This window comes from Phalacrocorax carbo, chromosome 3, assembly GCF_963921805.1.
Source record: "Phalacrocorax carbo chromosome 3, bPhaCar2.1, whole genome shotgun sequence".
In the NCBI taxonomy this organism is placed as follows: domain Eukaryota; kingdom Metazoa; phylum Chordata; class Aves; order Suliformes; family Phalacrocoracidae; genus Phalacrocorax; species Phalacrocorax carbo.
In genome coordinates this window covers 36875142-36892460 of record NC_087515.1, presented here as the reverse complement: position 1 = coordinate 36892460, position 17319 = coordinate 36875142, and the positions used below count along the sequence as shown (strand labels likewise).

The following is a 17319-nucleotide window of genomic DNA, read 5'->3' as shown; positions in this document are numbered from 1 at the left end:
ATTTGACTGTGAAAGAAAATAGAACTGTAAAAGGGATGATACAATTTTAGTCATAAGATGGCAGGTACAAATGCTCATGCTGACATGGTTTATGCTTGTTGCTTTCTAAGAACAGATATTCTTCAGGAGAGAATGAAACTACTGGCAGCAGTGCTCAGTGCATCAATGCATTACCCACAGAAATCTGAAGTTCTGCTGTCAAAGGGAAACCGGATGCTATAGGCCAACACAGCTATATGTGAGGTCCTGCATTTCTAATAAAATTATTCTGCTAAATAATGGAGAACTGTGGGGATTCAGCCTACAGTCTATATGGAGAGAGAATATGGTGACAAATACATTTGGCTTATGGCATAGAATTAGCACTAAGCTATGAATAAAAATTACCATGAACAAAAAAATTCCAAAATTTGTTTGCATTTATATTCCAGTTGTTTATCAGCATAATCAGAAGGCTAGGAGAGTCTGCCATTTCCTACTACCTTCCACCAAACTGCAGTAAAATGCCAATTGGCAGTTTTCAGTTGAGCTGTCTTTTTCCTCCTTTTTGTGACCTAGAATCCTAGAATTAGGTGCTCCACTCCTGCAGTAGCACTACATTTGATTAAAAGAATTCCTAGAGATGACTGTCAGTCAGATCAAGGAACAGGTGAGACCTCTCCAGAGAGTGGATGTGACCTAGCAGTGGTAACAGCTTCTTTGCTTTGAAAGGGATTTTACTGTTGTGATAGTTTAATATGATAGTATTCTGTTTCTGCTTGTTAGTCTCATGTCAAAATGCCCCCTTTCACCTCTGATGGGAATGGGAGTTGTTCCCTGCTGCTGGCAGGGATTTTCTTGCTCAAAACTGAATGTGAGTAACTAAAAGGTCTTGCTTTTAGAAAATTCATTTCTGGTATTTAGTAACCTTAGATGGATCTTTTCTCATGGATTTGCCTAATTATTGAATACATAAGCTTTTGGACTACACCTGTCTTATGGCAAAGAATGCACCAATTATATGAACTGTCTTCTTTGCTCATTCAGACCTGCTACCTGCTAATTTCATTTGGCAGTTCCTCATTTTCATATTAGAAGAAGCAGAAACAATCATTCTCCACACACTTCTTGCCATTCTGCCTTTGATTTTAAAGATGTCATGTACATATCGGTCCTCTCTTTGTTTTTCAGAGTGTACTGTCCTACTCTAATTCATCTTTCCGTATCTGGAAGTGAAACTCTGTCTAGCCTCCTTGTTACCCTTCCCTACAACTTCTTTGATTTCAGGATATCCTTTCGGAGATGCAGGAATGGAACGACACACAGTATTTAAGAGTATGCTTTGCACAGATTTACATGGTAGTATAAGGGTATTTTCTGTTTACCCTCTAATACTACTCCAATCATCCTTAGGATTATATTTGCTTTCTGACTGCTACTTTGGCAAGAATTACTGTTAAGTGTCTTTTAGACATTAATATCCCCACATCCTCAAAGACTCCTTCCAAGAACGCCATATATTCGTAGACAGATGCCCTTATAAAAGCCATACTGACTTCTGCTCATTAGATCATCCTCACCCATCTGTCCACTAATCCCAGTCTTTATCACAGTTTCTGATTCTTTGTGATGTACTTGTCAGGTTCAGGGTCTGGTATCTTCTGAAGCCATTTAAAAATTGGTACTGCTTCTGCCTCCTTCCATTCCTTTGATACTGAAGCAGTCTGAAGTAAGAAACCACATGCTAAAATTAGAAGTTCAGCTGTCTTATTCTTAGCAATCCTTCATGCTGTCAAGGACCCACTCAGTCAAAACAACTTTTGTAACTTTCTGCTATAACTTCTGTAATGCTTGCATTTGACTGCAGGCCATTTGGGATTTTACAGACCTCTATTGTATTACCTGTATGGCCTTTTTTCACAGGCTGAAGGGTACTAGTGTCCTCAGCTGCCAGTATTCTCAAGCTATTCCATGGTTTTATTGAGTCTTCTCAGCTTTCTCTGAACTGTTCATACTTGTGATGAAAGGTCAAAACTTTACAAGGACAAAAGTCGAGTGGGAAAATGCACAGAACAGTCCCAACAACAAACACTGCTCCCAGAAGTCATGCAAATAGTTACTGGATCCTGTTTAGGGATCCTTTGCCTGCAGACACAATATTATTAGGGACCAGAAGGGTTTCCACAGTCACTGCAAGCCTCGCATACTGAGTTTCCTCTGCTGGTCCCAGGAACAGCTACCTTGGCAGAGCCAGGAGGAAAATGACAAGAGATCCCTCAGTTAGACAGGATGTCAGATATGGAGCACAGCAAGAGCCTTGGCAGGAGGCGTTACAGATGCATCGGGCTGGAACTCAAAAGATCTTTAAGTTGCAAGGGAACTCAAGCAATCACCTAGTCCACCCCTTACTCAAAGCAGGGCTTACTTTCAAGTCAGATCCAGTTTCAAAGTCAGATCAGCTTGCTCAATGCCCTGTCAAGTAATGTTCTGCCTATATCCAAGGATGAATATCCCACTACTGTTTGACATCCTCCTGATGATAACTTTTTCCCATATAGCTAATTGCAATTTCCTTTGTTGTGGATTGCGTCAATTGCATCTCATCCTTTTACTGGGCACCTCAGAAGAGTCAAACTCAGTCTTCCCTATAGGTAGAAGCAGGCAAACCCAGGATCTCCTTTGATCCTTCCCTTTCTAAGGTCAAAGAAACCCACTTCCCTCAGCCTCTCCCCTTATGGCATGTGCTCTAGCTCCCAGTCATCTTGGTGGCCTTCCACTGGGCTCACTCCAGTCTTTCTTGTACTGGACACAGCTTTCCCGATGTGATTTAACTAGTGCCTAACAGAAGGGAATAATAACTTCCCTTACAGTGCTGGCTATGCTCTTCCTAATACAGCCCAACATGTGGTTAGGTTGCTTTGTCACTAGGACACAGTACTGCTTCATGGTCACCACTAGCACATACAGGTCTGCAGAAGCAGAGCTCCTCCCTAGCCAGTTAGTTGATCCCCAGCCTGTACTGTTCCAAAAGTTCATTCCATTTCAAGTGCAGGCCTTTGTACTTGCTTTTGCTGAACCTCATGAGGTTCCTGTAAGCCCATCAAGGTCTCTTCGAGTATCAATACTAACCTTCAGCATATCAGCTGCTTCTCCCAAGTTGGTATCCTCTGTGAACTGCCTGAGAGCGTGCTCTGTCCCCATGTCCCATCATCCAGGTCTTTAATGAAAACACTGAACACTCTTAGCTCCAGGACTCTTCCCTGAGAGTTACCACTAGTGGCTAGCCACCAAGTGAACTTTGCGCTGCTGATCACAACCCGCTGACACCCAGCAATCCAGACAATTTACTACCAACCTTTTGGACCACTTATTCAAACCATCTCTTTCAAATCTGGCTACGAAGACATTAGGAGAGACTGTGTAAAGTCAAGGTAAATAACATTCACTGCTCTCTGCATCCATAGAAGACTGGTCAGGTTGGTCAGGTATGCTGGCTCTTCCCAGTCCCCTTCTAATCTTTCATGTACCTAGACATGCTTTCCAAAAGTAGTTATTTCATAATGAGCTGAGCATCCCTTTTCAGCAAGAATATAACGCCCACCATAGCTATCCCTGTATACACCACTCCATTAAGAATTTTTTAGTTCGTATACCATGGACCTAAGGGGAGATAGAAGCTGACTTGCCAAATTTTTTTGGCAGTAACAGACCTAGCCTTTTGGTGTCTGGACAGAACACAAAAACAACGAAAGTGATTATGAAGTGTGTGCATACAGGCACAATATTATTGTTCTATTCAAAAAACTTTATGAGCAACCATTTGATGGGGTTTGAGGCTAGATGAAGAGACTTCAGGGAAGGCTGAGCTCAGATGATGAGGGAACATAGGAAAAGGTAGTAGATGACTAAGTAACATCTTCTCAGTAAGACTACCTTGATGCAGGAAGATATTCCAATTTCTTTCTACTGATTGAAAATAATGTATATATGTCATCCACGGACAAGGTAAAAAAAAAAGTTATGTACATCTAACTGTAACCTAAAAATTAGGCTTAAATCATGAAGCTACCAGACAGGACTAACCTCTGGTACACCCAACAGGTCTACACCACATGTAGACAGAGACCTATGAAAGCAACCTGTTAACATAGCGCCTGTAGTTGGCCTTACTTGGAAAAGATGTTCCAAGTCATAGGGAAGTTGTGGTGGAATACCAACAGTTTGGATAGGTCTCACTGGGAATTCCTGATATACAAAGGAAATATTGGTAATTCTGGAACCCTAGGAGATAACAGAAAAGGCACAAGGCAGTATATTTCATTCAGACTAGCTGCATTGTACAGCATCACTCCACCTCTCCAGAGTCCAGAAAGAGAAGGGAGGCAATGGATCAGATGCAGATCAGATCCTCTTCCTCACCTACAGGGTAAGCAGAGATCCATAGTACCCCAGTGAGAAGAAATTTAGAATATTCCCTTGGAAGGTTCAGAGGAATCAGAGCAGAGTCACAGGAGAATGTTATTGAGACAGAATATTATTGATCCAGAGCATGGACTGAATCACCTTTGCCCCTTTAGAGCTGTTCAGAATCCTGAGCTTCCTACTGGGCCAGATTTAACAACAGAAAGGGATAAGCAGTAAAGAAAATATATTGGATAAACCAAACTGGCATAGCAATGGGAACTAGGAAACCCCTGTGGTACCTTTCCCCACCTAGCACTGGACAAGAACTCATGACTCAGTAGATGTAGGCTGGTGAGGGCAAAGCTTGTCAGGCCATGTGCCAGGTCTAGACCATGCCACATCAGAGAACTTCAACTTCGACAAGACAATGTGCAATTCCAACTCTTCAAATATCAAAACCACTGGTGGGATAAAGAAGAGGCCCACCATGTTTCTCTATTAAAGATGTTAATGTCCATGAGGACATAAAGCTTAATTGCACATTTTGTAGTACCATACGATGTTTTGGGCTGATGCCTCACAGAATAAGAGAAGCAGCCAATTGTGCAGAAATAACCCATTAAACTGTCATGCTATATCTTGTCAAATGCCTTCTCCTGGCCAAGGTTCAGGAAAAGAATCACAGTCAGTCCTAAAATATCAGGTAAAAAAGATCCCAAAACAGTTATGGATTGTCCATAGGCTCCAACCCTAAATTCTTCGGGGCTCATCTAGGAAGATGGAATCTTTCAGCACAAACTTCAGGCATGGCAAGTTGCTCTTGCTCAGGTTTCTAATCTGCACTGTAATTCCCAACACAGTATCAAAGAATAAATATTAGGCACACCTCATAAGTGGCAGTGGTCTCCTTTTGACAAGGGAGTGCTCCTGATACGTGTTTGTAAGCCACAGAGCAATGCCTGGCGAAAGAACGCTAAGCATATGATAGAAGACTTCCAATAACTTGGCCAGCATGAGAGAGCTCAAACTGGCACTGGTTGTCCACAGGGAGTCTTTCCCAAACGCTCTGACAATATCTGGTATTGACTTGATCTGAAAGGAAGAGGGCCATGCACAAAGCTCTTCCTTCCCACATCTGCTCTGGACGTGTACAAGACAGCCATTCTCTTATACAAGCAGAGGTGATGTGATCACTTTTTGTTGGGTGAAATACAATTCACAGTGCACCAGGTGAAGGAATCTGATGGGCTCCCAGGCAAAGGCACGCCAATTTCTATAATCTTCCAGGGCCAAATGTCTTTCCTTTTCTGACACTCATTGCAAAAAGATGGATCTTCGGGGAGAGAAGCCAGACATCTCCCCAGCCACACCTGAAACTATCCCTCTACCAGTTGGACCAGCATGCAACCGTAGTAAAGATTTTCATGCACCTTTCACACATTTTGTCTTCAGTATGCCAGGGAAAAGGCATGTCTCTCTTGCTGTTGAATGAGTCAGAAAACCCAAAAATGTTGCTCCAATGCCTGCATCTTCCTGCTGCGAAATTGCTAAAAGTTTGATCCTAACCATGAACCAATACTGACAACAATCCAATAAAGGGACAGGCCTGATGTCAGAGGCCATGAGCCCAAGAAGTGCAAAACCACAAGGTGTAAGTAAGATCCATCAGGTGACAGCTCAACTTTATTTTATAGTACCATAATTCTCTTCACCTATGCCTAGGCCAAGCTTGTGCCACCTATCCAACAAAGGTCTCCAGTCACACTTAGCCTTCAGTTACAGCCTGGTATCTCTCTCCTGACGTGTTCTCAGGGGCTCAGAACTGTGATAAAATCGCCACTCAGCATGAAGTATGCTTACGAGGATCTAAAATGGCAAGGGAAGGCAGATGACTACTGACAAACACATTTTGATGGCTTGGACTTGGGGCATAGATGTCAATAGTTAAGAACCAGACACTTCCCTTGGACCTAGAGCCACAGTCTGTGACCAAGTATGATCTCGGCAACCTTCACCGCCATGAGGAATAGGTCCAGGAAGAATAGGTTGACCATCCTATCAGCTTCTGGTCCCAGCTAAGATCACTGGCTAAGTAAGAGTGAACCTGCTGCAGACACATGAAGGAGTAATCCCCTTTTCCCCCCCAAGGCAAGTGACTACTTGGATGCTGCAGAGCGTCAGCTGCAGTCCTGAGTGTTAGCAATATTATTTTCATGTGTCAAGGAGGATTATGATCTTCCCAGTCAGAGCTAGTAGGGGAAATGACAGTAGTGTAATTACTTGAGGCAAACGAGATAATCATGGTAGCTAACAAGTGCAAAAAAGAAAAAACCAATCACATAGGGGCAAGCATGTGAGTAGGAGAATTGCAAAACTAGGAGACAGAGAGGAGAGAATTCACACAGCGGCAGAAAAAAACATAAGCCAGGCTAGGGGGTGGATGGAGAGAGAGATAGATAGATACGGCTCTGAGTGGTGGGAGAGGAATGGGTTTGTTTAATTTGGCTGGGGTTTGTTGTTTTGGTTGTTTTGTGTTGTTTTTCTTTAAACAAGAATAAAGTGAGGGAAGGATGGGGGGGTGGGGAAGTCATGGGGTCACTGAGATGAAGTATCTGCATTGCCTTCCACCCCTAAAACTTTTTTCCTGTGAAAGTGATAAAACAAGTCTGAAGATAGCAGATGCAGTTGCTTTTTCCTTCATGCAGCAGTTAAGGTGTGCTGCACAATGGTGGTGAGGGCTATAGATGCATTTTACCCCTCTTCCTTTCCCATCCTTCACACTAGCATATCTATTTAGACAAACAATCCCAGATGCTGATGATGGCAGAGATGAAGAAAAAGACTGCAAACTTCAGGGCATGGACCACTTGGAGCAACGAGGACAGCAGGAGCAGCCAGTCCCCTATTGTCTCTCCCCATTTACTAAGGAGCAAGAAAGGAGGGGCTGACCCAGTATGGCTCTTCTTACATTAATTTCTTTCTAAAGCCAAAAGCATCCTATGATATCCAGTATCCTGCAAAGCCAGAAGACATACAACAGGAGAAGTTAGAGAGACAATACATTAAAATTCATACAGTAAGGGAGGAGGGAGCAGTCAGAATGATCTTATTATTGGATGCTCACATGCAGTGTTTATGCATCATTCCCCACTTCAAAATGATGGAGGTGGGAGAGGAAGGATTTTACCAAAACTTCATGCTACTGTAGAAGAAGCCAAAGCTTTACTTGGTAGGCAGAGATGGGAGCTATCAAAACTGCATTGCCACTGGATAAAACAGACAGAATATTAGAAAGTCTTAGGAATGGAACAGAACATTGTAACTGCAGTTTGTCACTTCATGGACTACATATATCTTGAACATGCAATGCTGGCAAGTCCTCACCTCACAAAGGTACAGCTGGACAAGGTTCAGAGAAGGACACAAACCAAAGGTGTGGAAAGGTTTCCTTCTGGGCAAAAAGCATGTAAATAGACTAGGATCCTTCAGTCTGGGCAAAAGAGTAACTGAAGAGCAATACCATGGAGGTCTGTAAGATTCTGTGTGGCTGGGAAGCTGGGCTAGGGACCAGCGTTCACAGTTATGTCCAAGATGTAAGGGGCATTAAATAAGGCCGGCAGGTGGCAAGTTTAGAACAAACAGAAGAAAGTTCTTCTCACAGCAAGCACGTAAGCTGTGGTGCCTCCCCTGTCACGTGGTGGATGCTGAAGGTTTACAGGAATTCAGGAGGAGACTGGACAAGTTCGTGGAAGTCAAATACATTGAGGGCTATGATACAGAGACATTTTTTGTTTAGGAGATTCTTAAGCCTCTAGGATCCTTGATCCTGGAGCTTTGAGAGTTTTCTGGGGAAGTGTCACTGAATACTCATTCCTTTATAATCTTTCCACAGCCATCACTGTTGGAGACATGCTACTAGGCCAGACAGACCTTTCTCCAGCCCAGTGAAGCTGCCCTTTCATTGTAATTTCTCACAAAGAGAACTCTGAAATTGACTAGAGCTGGATAGCTATATTAAACACCAAACCAGTAAAGATACAGAAAAGCATTCAGAGTCATAATCCTCACCTGGCGATCAGCATACATGTTAAATTGAAATATATTAAAGAGCTAAGGGAAATGGTGAACTGTAATTTCAAATTATATTAATATATTTTTTATTCTGTTTCCTTATTTCTAATCTTGCCAATTTTTAAATGAAGCATGACTTTATATAAATCAGTAGACATACTTCCCCAGTTTCCTTAACTTCCCTGAGGATCTGGTACTGGTGTCAAATTCAGATGCCTTCTGATATTCTTTTTAATCTTTCACAGTAATAAATCCAGATAAATCAATATAAAGCTGAGATGCTTGGAGGATTTGTTGGCTGGAATAGGCCTCCAAGTCAAGCCAGAAAAATCAGTGTTTGGTGGGAAGTTGCCGCTGACAGAATTTTGTGGGGAGTTCCCTTTTGGAGGCTTCTTCCCAGAGCTGCACCTGCAAGGAACTGAAGGCAAAGAGCCAATTCACAGCTTGAGACAAATCTGCTACTGTGAAAGACCTGTTCATGATTTGTACTGCACTAAAATTGCCTGGAAACACCTTCTTCCATTCCCATCTCAAGGAGGGCTTTTCAGAAGCATTAGGACACAATTATTTTAAACTGGAATAGAATACAGGAGGATGTAGGTTCAAAAGGAGCTTTGGAGACCTCTAATCCAACCATCTGCTCAAAACAGGGCTAATTCCAAAGTCAGGTCAGGTTCCTCATCCTGTTACCTTTTGGAAATCCCCAAGGATGGAAATTCCACAGCTTTTCTAGGAACCTGTTCCAGACTTAAGAACCCTCAGTCTGATTCACCCCCCCACATCCCCCAATTTAGTCACAATACTCCTTTCTGCTTCTGAGAAAGATCTGCCTCTATTCTCCCCACAACCATCTGTGAGGCAGTGGAAGACAGCAATCAGATCCCCTCTTTGACTATTCTTCTGCAGACTAAACAAATCCAGCTCCTTCAGCATGTCCTCAGTCCACCTCCATCCCTCTATAGCCCTCCATCTTAGTGGGAAACGTTAGTTTTCCACTGTACTATTGAGACCGTACTTGCCTTTTTCTCTTTTTTAAGAAGTTGTGGTTACTATGCTGCAACACATACATGGCTAAATACACAAGCACTGTTGGAGAGAATTTGCTAGAACACCCTCCTACCATTTTCCCACTCACTTGATGCACTACCAACAGGAGCAAGCATTCACGTAAGACTGCACAGACCTGCTAATAAAATGTTGTTTTCATCACTCTGGCTTTAATGTACAGAGAAAACCACTGTGATAAAAAAGGAACACAGAATCAAGTTGCCTCAGTTATGTTGTGTTAGTGGAGCTACTGTAACTGATCACATATATGCTGATGGTAAACAGTGAATGGGAGGAAAAAAATTTTAAGATGAATATTAAAGCAAGAGATAATAATAGCTAAAGCCCATGTGAGTCTGGAAAAAAACCGAAGGGATTGGTGTGCCCTGTTGAGCTGCTTGCATAAACTCTTTGCAGACCTTGGCAAGTTGTGTTAAAATTCCATGATATTTGGAGTATCTCAAAATTTTTGTTTTAATGAAAGCCTAAAGTCCTCCGTTGTTTGGGAATTGCTCTCTGGTCTGGAGTACAGGATTATTTTGGACAGGGTGGTAGAGAAGAAAAAACTTTTGAGATGTTGAAGTACTGTACAGTCCAACCTTTTTCTCCTGGTTCAAGGAAAGGTATTCCTCAGCCAGGTATGAACACATGCACGGAAGTGTTAGAAAATCCGAATGCCAATCCAGAACGCCATGCATCAGACTGGTAACAAAGAGAGGCTCCTACCTGATAGTCTGGCTTGGTGAAATAGTCTAGGCTTGCAATATGATCCAGAAAAAGGTGGAACTCTGAAGGCATGTGTTTTAGCAGCATTCGGTGTTCATACTTTTCTTTTATCATGCCAACTTGCTCCTGGAAAAAAGAAAATATCTCAGAGCCCAAGAACCTTTTCTATTGCTTTATATTTGTACAGTATCATAATTCCTGGAATACCATCTAGTCTTATCTTTTCTGGAACACAGACCTCCTTAGACGCAGCACTATGCCTATACACTTCTCCTGTTTGGTGTCCATGGCAAAATGAGGTTGATCACTGCAGGCAAAGGTCAATGGGGAATCCTGTGTCAGAAACTCTCTTCAGAAGCTGCCCCTTTACCAGAGCCTTCTGCACAGGTGACCTATTTCTTTCTAGAGATTTTATTCTCTAGCACAAAGGATTTCCAAGACAACATGAACAGTTAGCTTTATTCTGTTTAACTTTCCAATTGCAATTCCCATTTGGCTTGTTGGGCATGGCAAAGCATTATCCTCCTACCTTTCTAAAGGCTCTGTTTATTTGTCAAAAGGACAGCTCAGCCTTTCCACTTTTGTTGTTTGCTTTGCAAGAACAAAGTCAAAGTTGCTTGATCAAATATGATTAACAATGTGCATAAAAAAACATCTAGCTACTCCAAATAAGATGAGCTTCACCCTGTGCACCAGAACACAAAAGCAGGTTAGCATCTTGCAGCAAGATCTGATGAAAAGCAGGCTCTGGCTTTACTTCAGCAAAAAGATGCACTGAGCTGCAGGAGGAGTAATAAGAGTAATAACAATAGAAATGTAGCACCCTATCTTAAGCACAAGCACAGACACTAGGTTTCCCACCTTATCTTTGATCTTTCGCCACGGAAGCTGACCAACCGCAAACTCCACCAACATGTAAAAGAGAGACCACAGATCATCATGTCTACCCATCTCCTAGAGGAAAGAGAGACAAAGACTGAGGAGCAAAGTTCAGTAACCCAGGTGTGCTCTCCAGATGAGCTACCTCATATTAAGAAGCAGGAAGAGAAGTCATACTTCCCATTCAATTATTAAAGAAGCCAGACTGAAGACTAAAGATGCAAAATCAGGTATTTAAACTTGGCAATGTCAATACAGTCACCTGAATAACCTAATTTGTTTTCCGTTTTGTGAATATATTAGGAGTTTTTTAACTGCACAACAAAGCACAAGTTTTCCATAAGATTCTCCCTCACTGAGTATACAGAAGTGAAATAGTTATTAATGGCATGTGGAATAACCTAGATCAAGAAAAAAAACCCAAACTGTGTGTAGAAAGTCTCTTTTATTATTATTTTTAAGCTAAATATCATACAAACTCTTTTCACAAAACAGCATTTACTCAAGGGCTTTTGCAAAACACTCATCATCAAGCACCACAACAACTTACAGATTTATAACGTTTCCACATATCACTCTCCTCCTGGCCTAGCAAATGGGAAATTGAAACACGGGAATCAAGGCTGAAATTGTCAAGGAACATGACAAAGTCATTTTTGGTGCTCAATGTCCAATGTCTAGAACATGATTCCTCAGAACAGCATGCATTATACAGCAATTTTTGTGGCTAAATATAAAAATTTAGCAGTGTCTTCAGCTGATGCCAGCTACAGCTGGCACTATCCAGCTCTTCCAAAAATTATACCTCAGATTTCTCAGTGTCTCCCAGGAAACAGAATGAATTCATGATGGCATTCAACTGCCCTCTCCACATCACACTTTCTATCTGCAGACAATAACTTCTTTCCCTAATAGAACGTGAAACTTCCTCATATGTCACAGGTCACTCTACAGACTCATCCCACATAAGGCCAGAAACCTGGAGGTAATGCAGGAGGGCTGATAGTTTCCATCTGGCAAGCACTTAACAGCAGAACCAGAGGACTTAGGGTTTACTGTCTACGCAGGAACATTACTGAAATAGGACAAATGAGTGTTTGGGGAAGAATATTGCATGAGACTTCTGGAAGCATTTAGAATGAAACAGGGGAGACACTATGTAAATAATGTCTCTTTTCAGGGAAACACAAACCTAGCTTTCACTAGGTGGCTCTTCACCTGACAGCATGATGTTAATATTAAAAATTCCAGGTGGAGAATGGATTTGAGGACCTGGAACTTGGTAATTCACAGCCAACTTCTGCAAGAAACTTGCAGCAAGCAGCCTGGCACTTAACCTAATTTCTACTTTTGTGTTGGGGGGGGGGGTTTCCCTTAAAAAGTGTCTGATAATGCAGTAAGTACAATTATTAAGGCTGCCAACTACAGAGGATCCAATAACAGAATCATAATTTTGATTTTACAGTCAGCACCCTTGGCCACCTAATGGAATTAATCTGATATTCTAACTTCCACAGGTAACAATCCAGAACTCATGCCTCTTACTCCTCTGCTCCTGAAAACAGGTTTCTGAGGAGAAATAACCTTGCTGTTAACTCCTTGTAACCCAAAAATACTCACTCGGTTTTTGTGTGCATTCACTGATGCGTAGCGGACTGTTCCTCGAAAACCAGCAACATTGCGAGGCTGAAGGGAGATAAGAGAAAATCTCAGAGACAGAGCAGATTACTAAATCCCCTGTGCAGCTAACTCCTGAGAACTCCTCGTCTATATTGTTATTTCATATGTACCCAAGGGACACAAAGCTCTTACGGCTTTCATTGGCTCTAGCAGCCAGCTAAACAGACAGCATTCTCCAATTCTGCGTTTCTAGAAAACCTTATTTTACAGAGAGAGCAAGCTGCTTACAGTGATAAGTTAGAATAGTAATAGTCTAGGCATAGAGCTAAGAACATCATCCAAGGTCATATTTTCCTTTTTAAACTCCAGGTAAAGGGAAAAGCTAGTAAAGAAGCGCAAGTACAAAACTGAGTCATGAATAACATGAGATAAGCAAAGCCTTAGGGCAGCCCAGTCAGGACAAGAATGGGGATCCCCTACTCTGACACAGGTCAGATGACCCTGACACTGCTTGTCAACATCCTCTGTAAGATTTAAACAAATTAAGAATATCTGGCTTGCAGAGTTCTTGCTTTGTTCCAGATTCTTCCTAGGATATTCTAAACTATGTATCTTTATTTTCTCTTTCTCTGGTTCTCTTGTTCTTTGCATCCTTGGGAAGTGAAGGCTTCATATAGTGGCCTCGGGAAGAAGGCCTCCTGTGACTATTCCTCCAAGCTGGAGGCTTTCTTTGTTCTGGGAGCTGAGCAATACTTCCAGCTCTTTCCAATGCTGCCCCCACAAGAACATTGGACCGTGTGAATTCACTTACTGAAGATGTCACTGTCCTGAAAAAAATTGCCTTTAAATAATGACGTCCACCAAATCTTTTCAGCTTAGCTAGAAGCACCAGAGTTAACAGCAGTGCTTCCAAAATTCATGTGGCAAAAACAAGTTCAGGCCCAGACATCTTCCATCAAAAGGCTAAGCTTGGGCAAAGAACTAAACGTACTTGTTAAGATCCTACTCTTGAAGAAATTTGAGCACATTAATAACGACTCTAATTGGGTAACTTATCCCACTTAGGTCAGTTGATTCATGTTTGTTCTTTCAGCTGTGCCTGTGCTTTCAGAACTAAGCCTAAGACTCTGTACTTTTATTTTAGGGCACCCTTCTGCCAGTTTAAATACCTACAATTCAGTTGCTTCCTTTTGGGTACAGGGAAGTTGCTCTGAGTTTTGATACTCTCAGAAAAAAACCCCAAACTTCAAATGGTTTTTAAAGAAGTTCACCAACACCGTGCCACTAGCACACACCTGAATGGCGTATAATGCAGCTCGTAAAGTTATAGTGACTCCGAGCAAAAAAAACCTACAAGTCTATCTTACAACTCCTTTACATTAATCAAATAGCCCACAAGGAGAACCCGTATGCATACACCATGCACTTAATGCAACATCTAATCTTGCAGTACACCACCCTGAGCTATAAGCTACTTATTTAGCAGCAGGTAGTAGTTGAGATATTATATTCATGATCGTGTACCTCATTCCTCCCAGAGCACACATTTAGGATTCCCACTGACAAATGACTGCAAAATACTTTTCAGAATTCCAGTGCATTCACTGATGTGAGTTCCTGAAAAGCAGAATACTGGCCACTGGAACACACCTGTTGGAATCAGCCATCACCATAAATATCCTCTCCATATTCAAAAGCAAGAGGACATTCCTCTTTTCCATTATGAGTGGAAGCCAGTGCGTTTGGATACTTTTCATGAGCCATAAAATAAGAGTGTATTGTGAACAATTCTAGTGTGTAACCCGTAATGTTTTCAGATCAAATATTGTTCCATGTTTGCAGTCCATGGGTGTTTGTCTTTCATGTTCTTTCCCTACTTCAGTGTCTTCACTTATCAACTGTGTATGTACTGAAGCAAGTACCACACATACCGGTTTCAGTATGGTTGGCAATGTCTCTGAAAATCTTTTTAGATCAATACTTACTATTTCTGGCAGACAGGCTATTTTTGCAGTCTTTAATTAGATCTATTCTAAAACCAACCCTAGGCAGTTTGCAAATGTATTCCACTCCACTTTCAGAAACAAACCAAAACCCCAGCCATCTTTTAACTGTGCATCTGTCCCACAGCCAACTTGAAACAGTTCACCAAGCCAGTCCTGCAGCTGAACACAAAGGGTGCTCTCTACAATCCTCTCTCATGTTATGCCTCAGCGAAGGGAGAGCACTGCAACTGAGCAAGACTTAGCAATTGTTTTGACAGGACATCTAGAGCTTTGAACAAAATAGGCAGATGCTAACTGTGTTAACAGCATCTTTTTCTCATAAACGTTTCACCTCTTTTAACTGTATTTAACTGCCCTGTCAGTCATAAGGCAATTAGTCATGCCTTTTGACCGTGTCACTAATCCCTGCAAGCAAATATTTCCATGGCTGTGGAGATACCTTGTTTTTCATCTAAACAAACAGCTTCTGCATGAGCATTTATTGTAGCACATACTGTATGCCCAACTGTTACTGACTTTTCTTCTGAATTCATCAGCATTAGTTTTCCAGATGATTTCTTTACACACTTCATTTCTTCCAGTTAATGAATTTCATCCCACCACTGCATTGCCCAGCCGTGGAAAAGAGCCTGGATAAAGCATCCTTGCTGTCCAGACCAGTCCACATTTGACACAAAACTGAATTTGTAACAGTTAGGAGCTTCAGACTGTGGAATCATACATAACACAACTGATTTGAATCCCCAAAATGATAAGAATGTAATAAGCTAGCAAGCTGAAATACAATTTTAAACCATACATGATCTATTTTTTAATTTTTCCACATCAGTATTACTATCAAAAATGTTACTCAGGGTAAAGTATATATCTTCCTGCATTCAGACTGTGACTAGCACAAAGCTAAAGTAATTTATTACACAGGGAGATGACAGAGATATGAAATATATTGCATTGTGTTAGAAGCTTGGTTTAAAATTAGTTTTAGCTTGGGAGAATGTGTTAGATCACTACCACAGAGCAAAAATTATACTCTGTGTTCCTTTCAATATGCTAGCAATGTACACAACCTTACAGACAAAGAAAGAATTAGGTAACAAAATCCTGTACAAAGTGGATGCATTGATCCAAACTGTGCTCTTTAGCACCCATTAGCTTTTCATCATTCTCCAGTTCAAACACTCATGATCATTTGTTCTTTAAGTGCCAACAATGTCTCCCTTAATATGAAGTTCACACATAGAGATTAAAACTTTTCCTCTTGCCTTACTGGTCCCTAGACTGATATTTTGAATGTCCCCGTTTCCAGCTTCCTTCCTAAAAACTTATATTTGGATGCCAGTACTTTCCTCCTGCTGTTTCTTATGCCTGTGGTACTCTCATGGAACATGACCACTCATTCCTCCCCAACTTTCTGGAAGCCTGTGCAAACACATCATGAGATCCACCACCTTTGCCCCTGGCAGGCCTGCTGTCATCTAGGATCATTAACCCACCTCTCCTGGCAACAGGAAAAGGATTTCCAGCAGTAAGAAAATGAAAAGAAAGTTAGTGCAGATCGAAGAGAAGGTGGTAAGGGGAGAGAGGAAATGCCACAGATCATTGGAAGTACTTGGAGATATATCTTGGATTGAAATGACTTGTTGGAAAAGTTGAGGTAAGAAGGAAAAGCGAAAGGAAGCTTTAACTGGACTAAAAGGAATCTCTCTGTGACTTCTAGGAATCTTCTGCTTCCATCAGTTAGACTCATGGGGGAGATGCAAGGATGTGCATCTCCACCTCTTCTGTGAGACAAATTCTGCACCTCTTATATGTATTTTGACTTGCTAGTTTAACAGCAGCACTTCATAGAATCATTAATGATAGCAGCATATATTATCCCAATGGGGAGTCAGAAATGGACAGAGAGCTGGGGCCAAAAATGTAAGATGAGAGAACTCCCCTTCCCTTGCCTCTGAAACCACAGAAGTGACAAAATCAGTCTCTGGCACCACCCAAATGTCTGCCAGCCCCTCAGGCAGAATCCCAAGTGTTCTAGGCCTCTCCATCACATTTAGGTAGCTGTCACGATCCTGCTGAAAAACAAACATATCATGAGGGAAAAAAGAAAACCAGGTGTAATTCGGACTTCCATATATAACAAAAGCACAAAACAAAATGAAAACCCAGAAGCATGGTGATGGCTCACTCACAACTCATAGCAGAGATGGTTACGAGCAGCGGATGGGAAGCCAACGCATCAAACACAGCCTCAAAAGAAGAGCCCAAAAGAACTGTAAAACAGAGAGAAACCCAAAGAAACACATGATAAAAAACAACAAAATGAGAAAAAAATTAAACAGAAATAAATTAAAAACCAGTTCAATATTGTATCCCTCCAGAAACCTGGGTCTCTTGTTTAGCTGTTGCCATCTCCCAGCATCCTTCCCAGAGCTGTTGGCCCATGCTGTATTTAGTTTCATTTAGACAAAGCATTGAGTGAGCCTGTGTGGTTTGTGAGTGCTCTGTAAAGTGGTGAGAGGGGTCCCTCTAGAGACTAACTTCCCCTTGCTCATATATCACACCTAATAGCATAAAAACTGAAGTTGAG

General features: G+C 41.7%; 1 protein-coding gene across 6 annotated transcripts in view; it reads right to left on the bottom strand.

The window, feature by feature from the left end:
* The window catches only part of TTBK1 (tau tubulin kinase 1), a 110536-nt gene that overhangs the window by 38496 nt on the left and 54721 nt on the right, over positions 1 to 17319 (bottom strand). For 3 of the 6 annotated variants that reach the window (XM_064446510.1, XM_064446511.1, XM_064446509.1), the window contains 3 exons: positions 12727 to 12792; positions 11089 to 11181; positions 10228 to 10353 (listed from right to left, as the gene is read on the bottom strand). In XM_064446510.1, the coding sequence (XP_064302580.1) occupies positions 10228 to 10353; positions 11089 to 11181; positions 12727 to 12792 (285 nt within the window). Of the gene's footprint in view, positions 1 to 10227; positions 10354 to 11088; positions 11182 to 12726; positions 17003 to 17319 lie in introns of all 6 variants that reach the window. The other 3 variants (XM_064446513.1, XM_064446514.1, XM_064446515.1) reach the window with 2 other exon arrangements.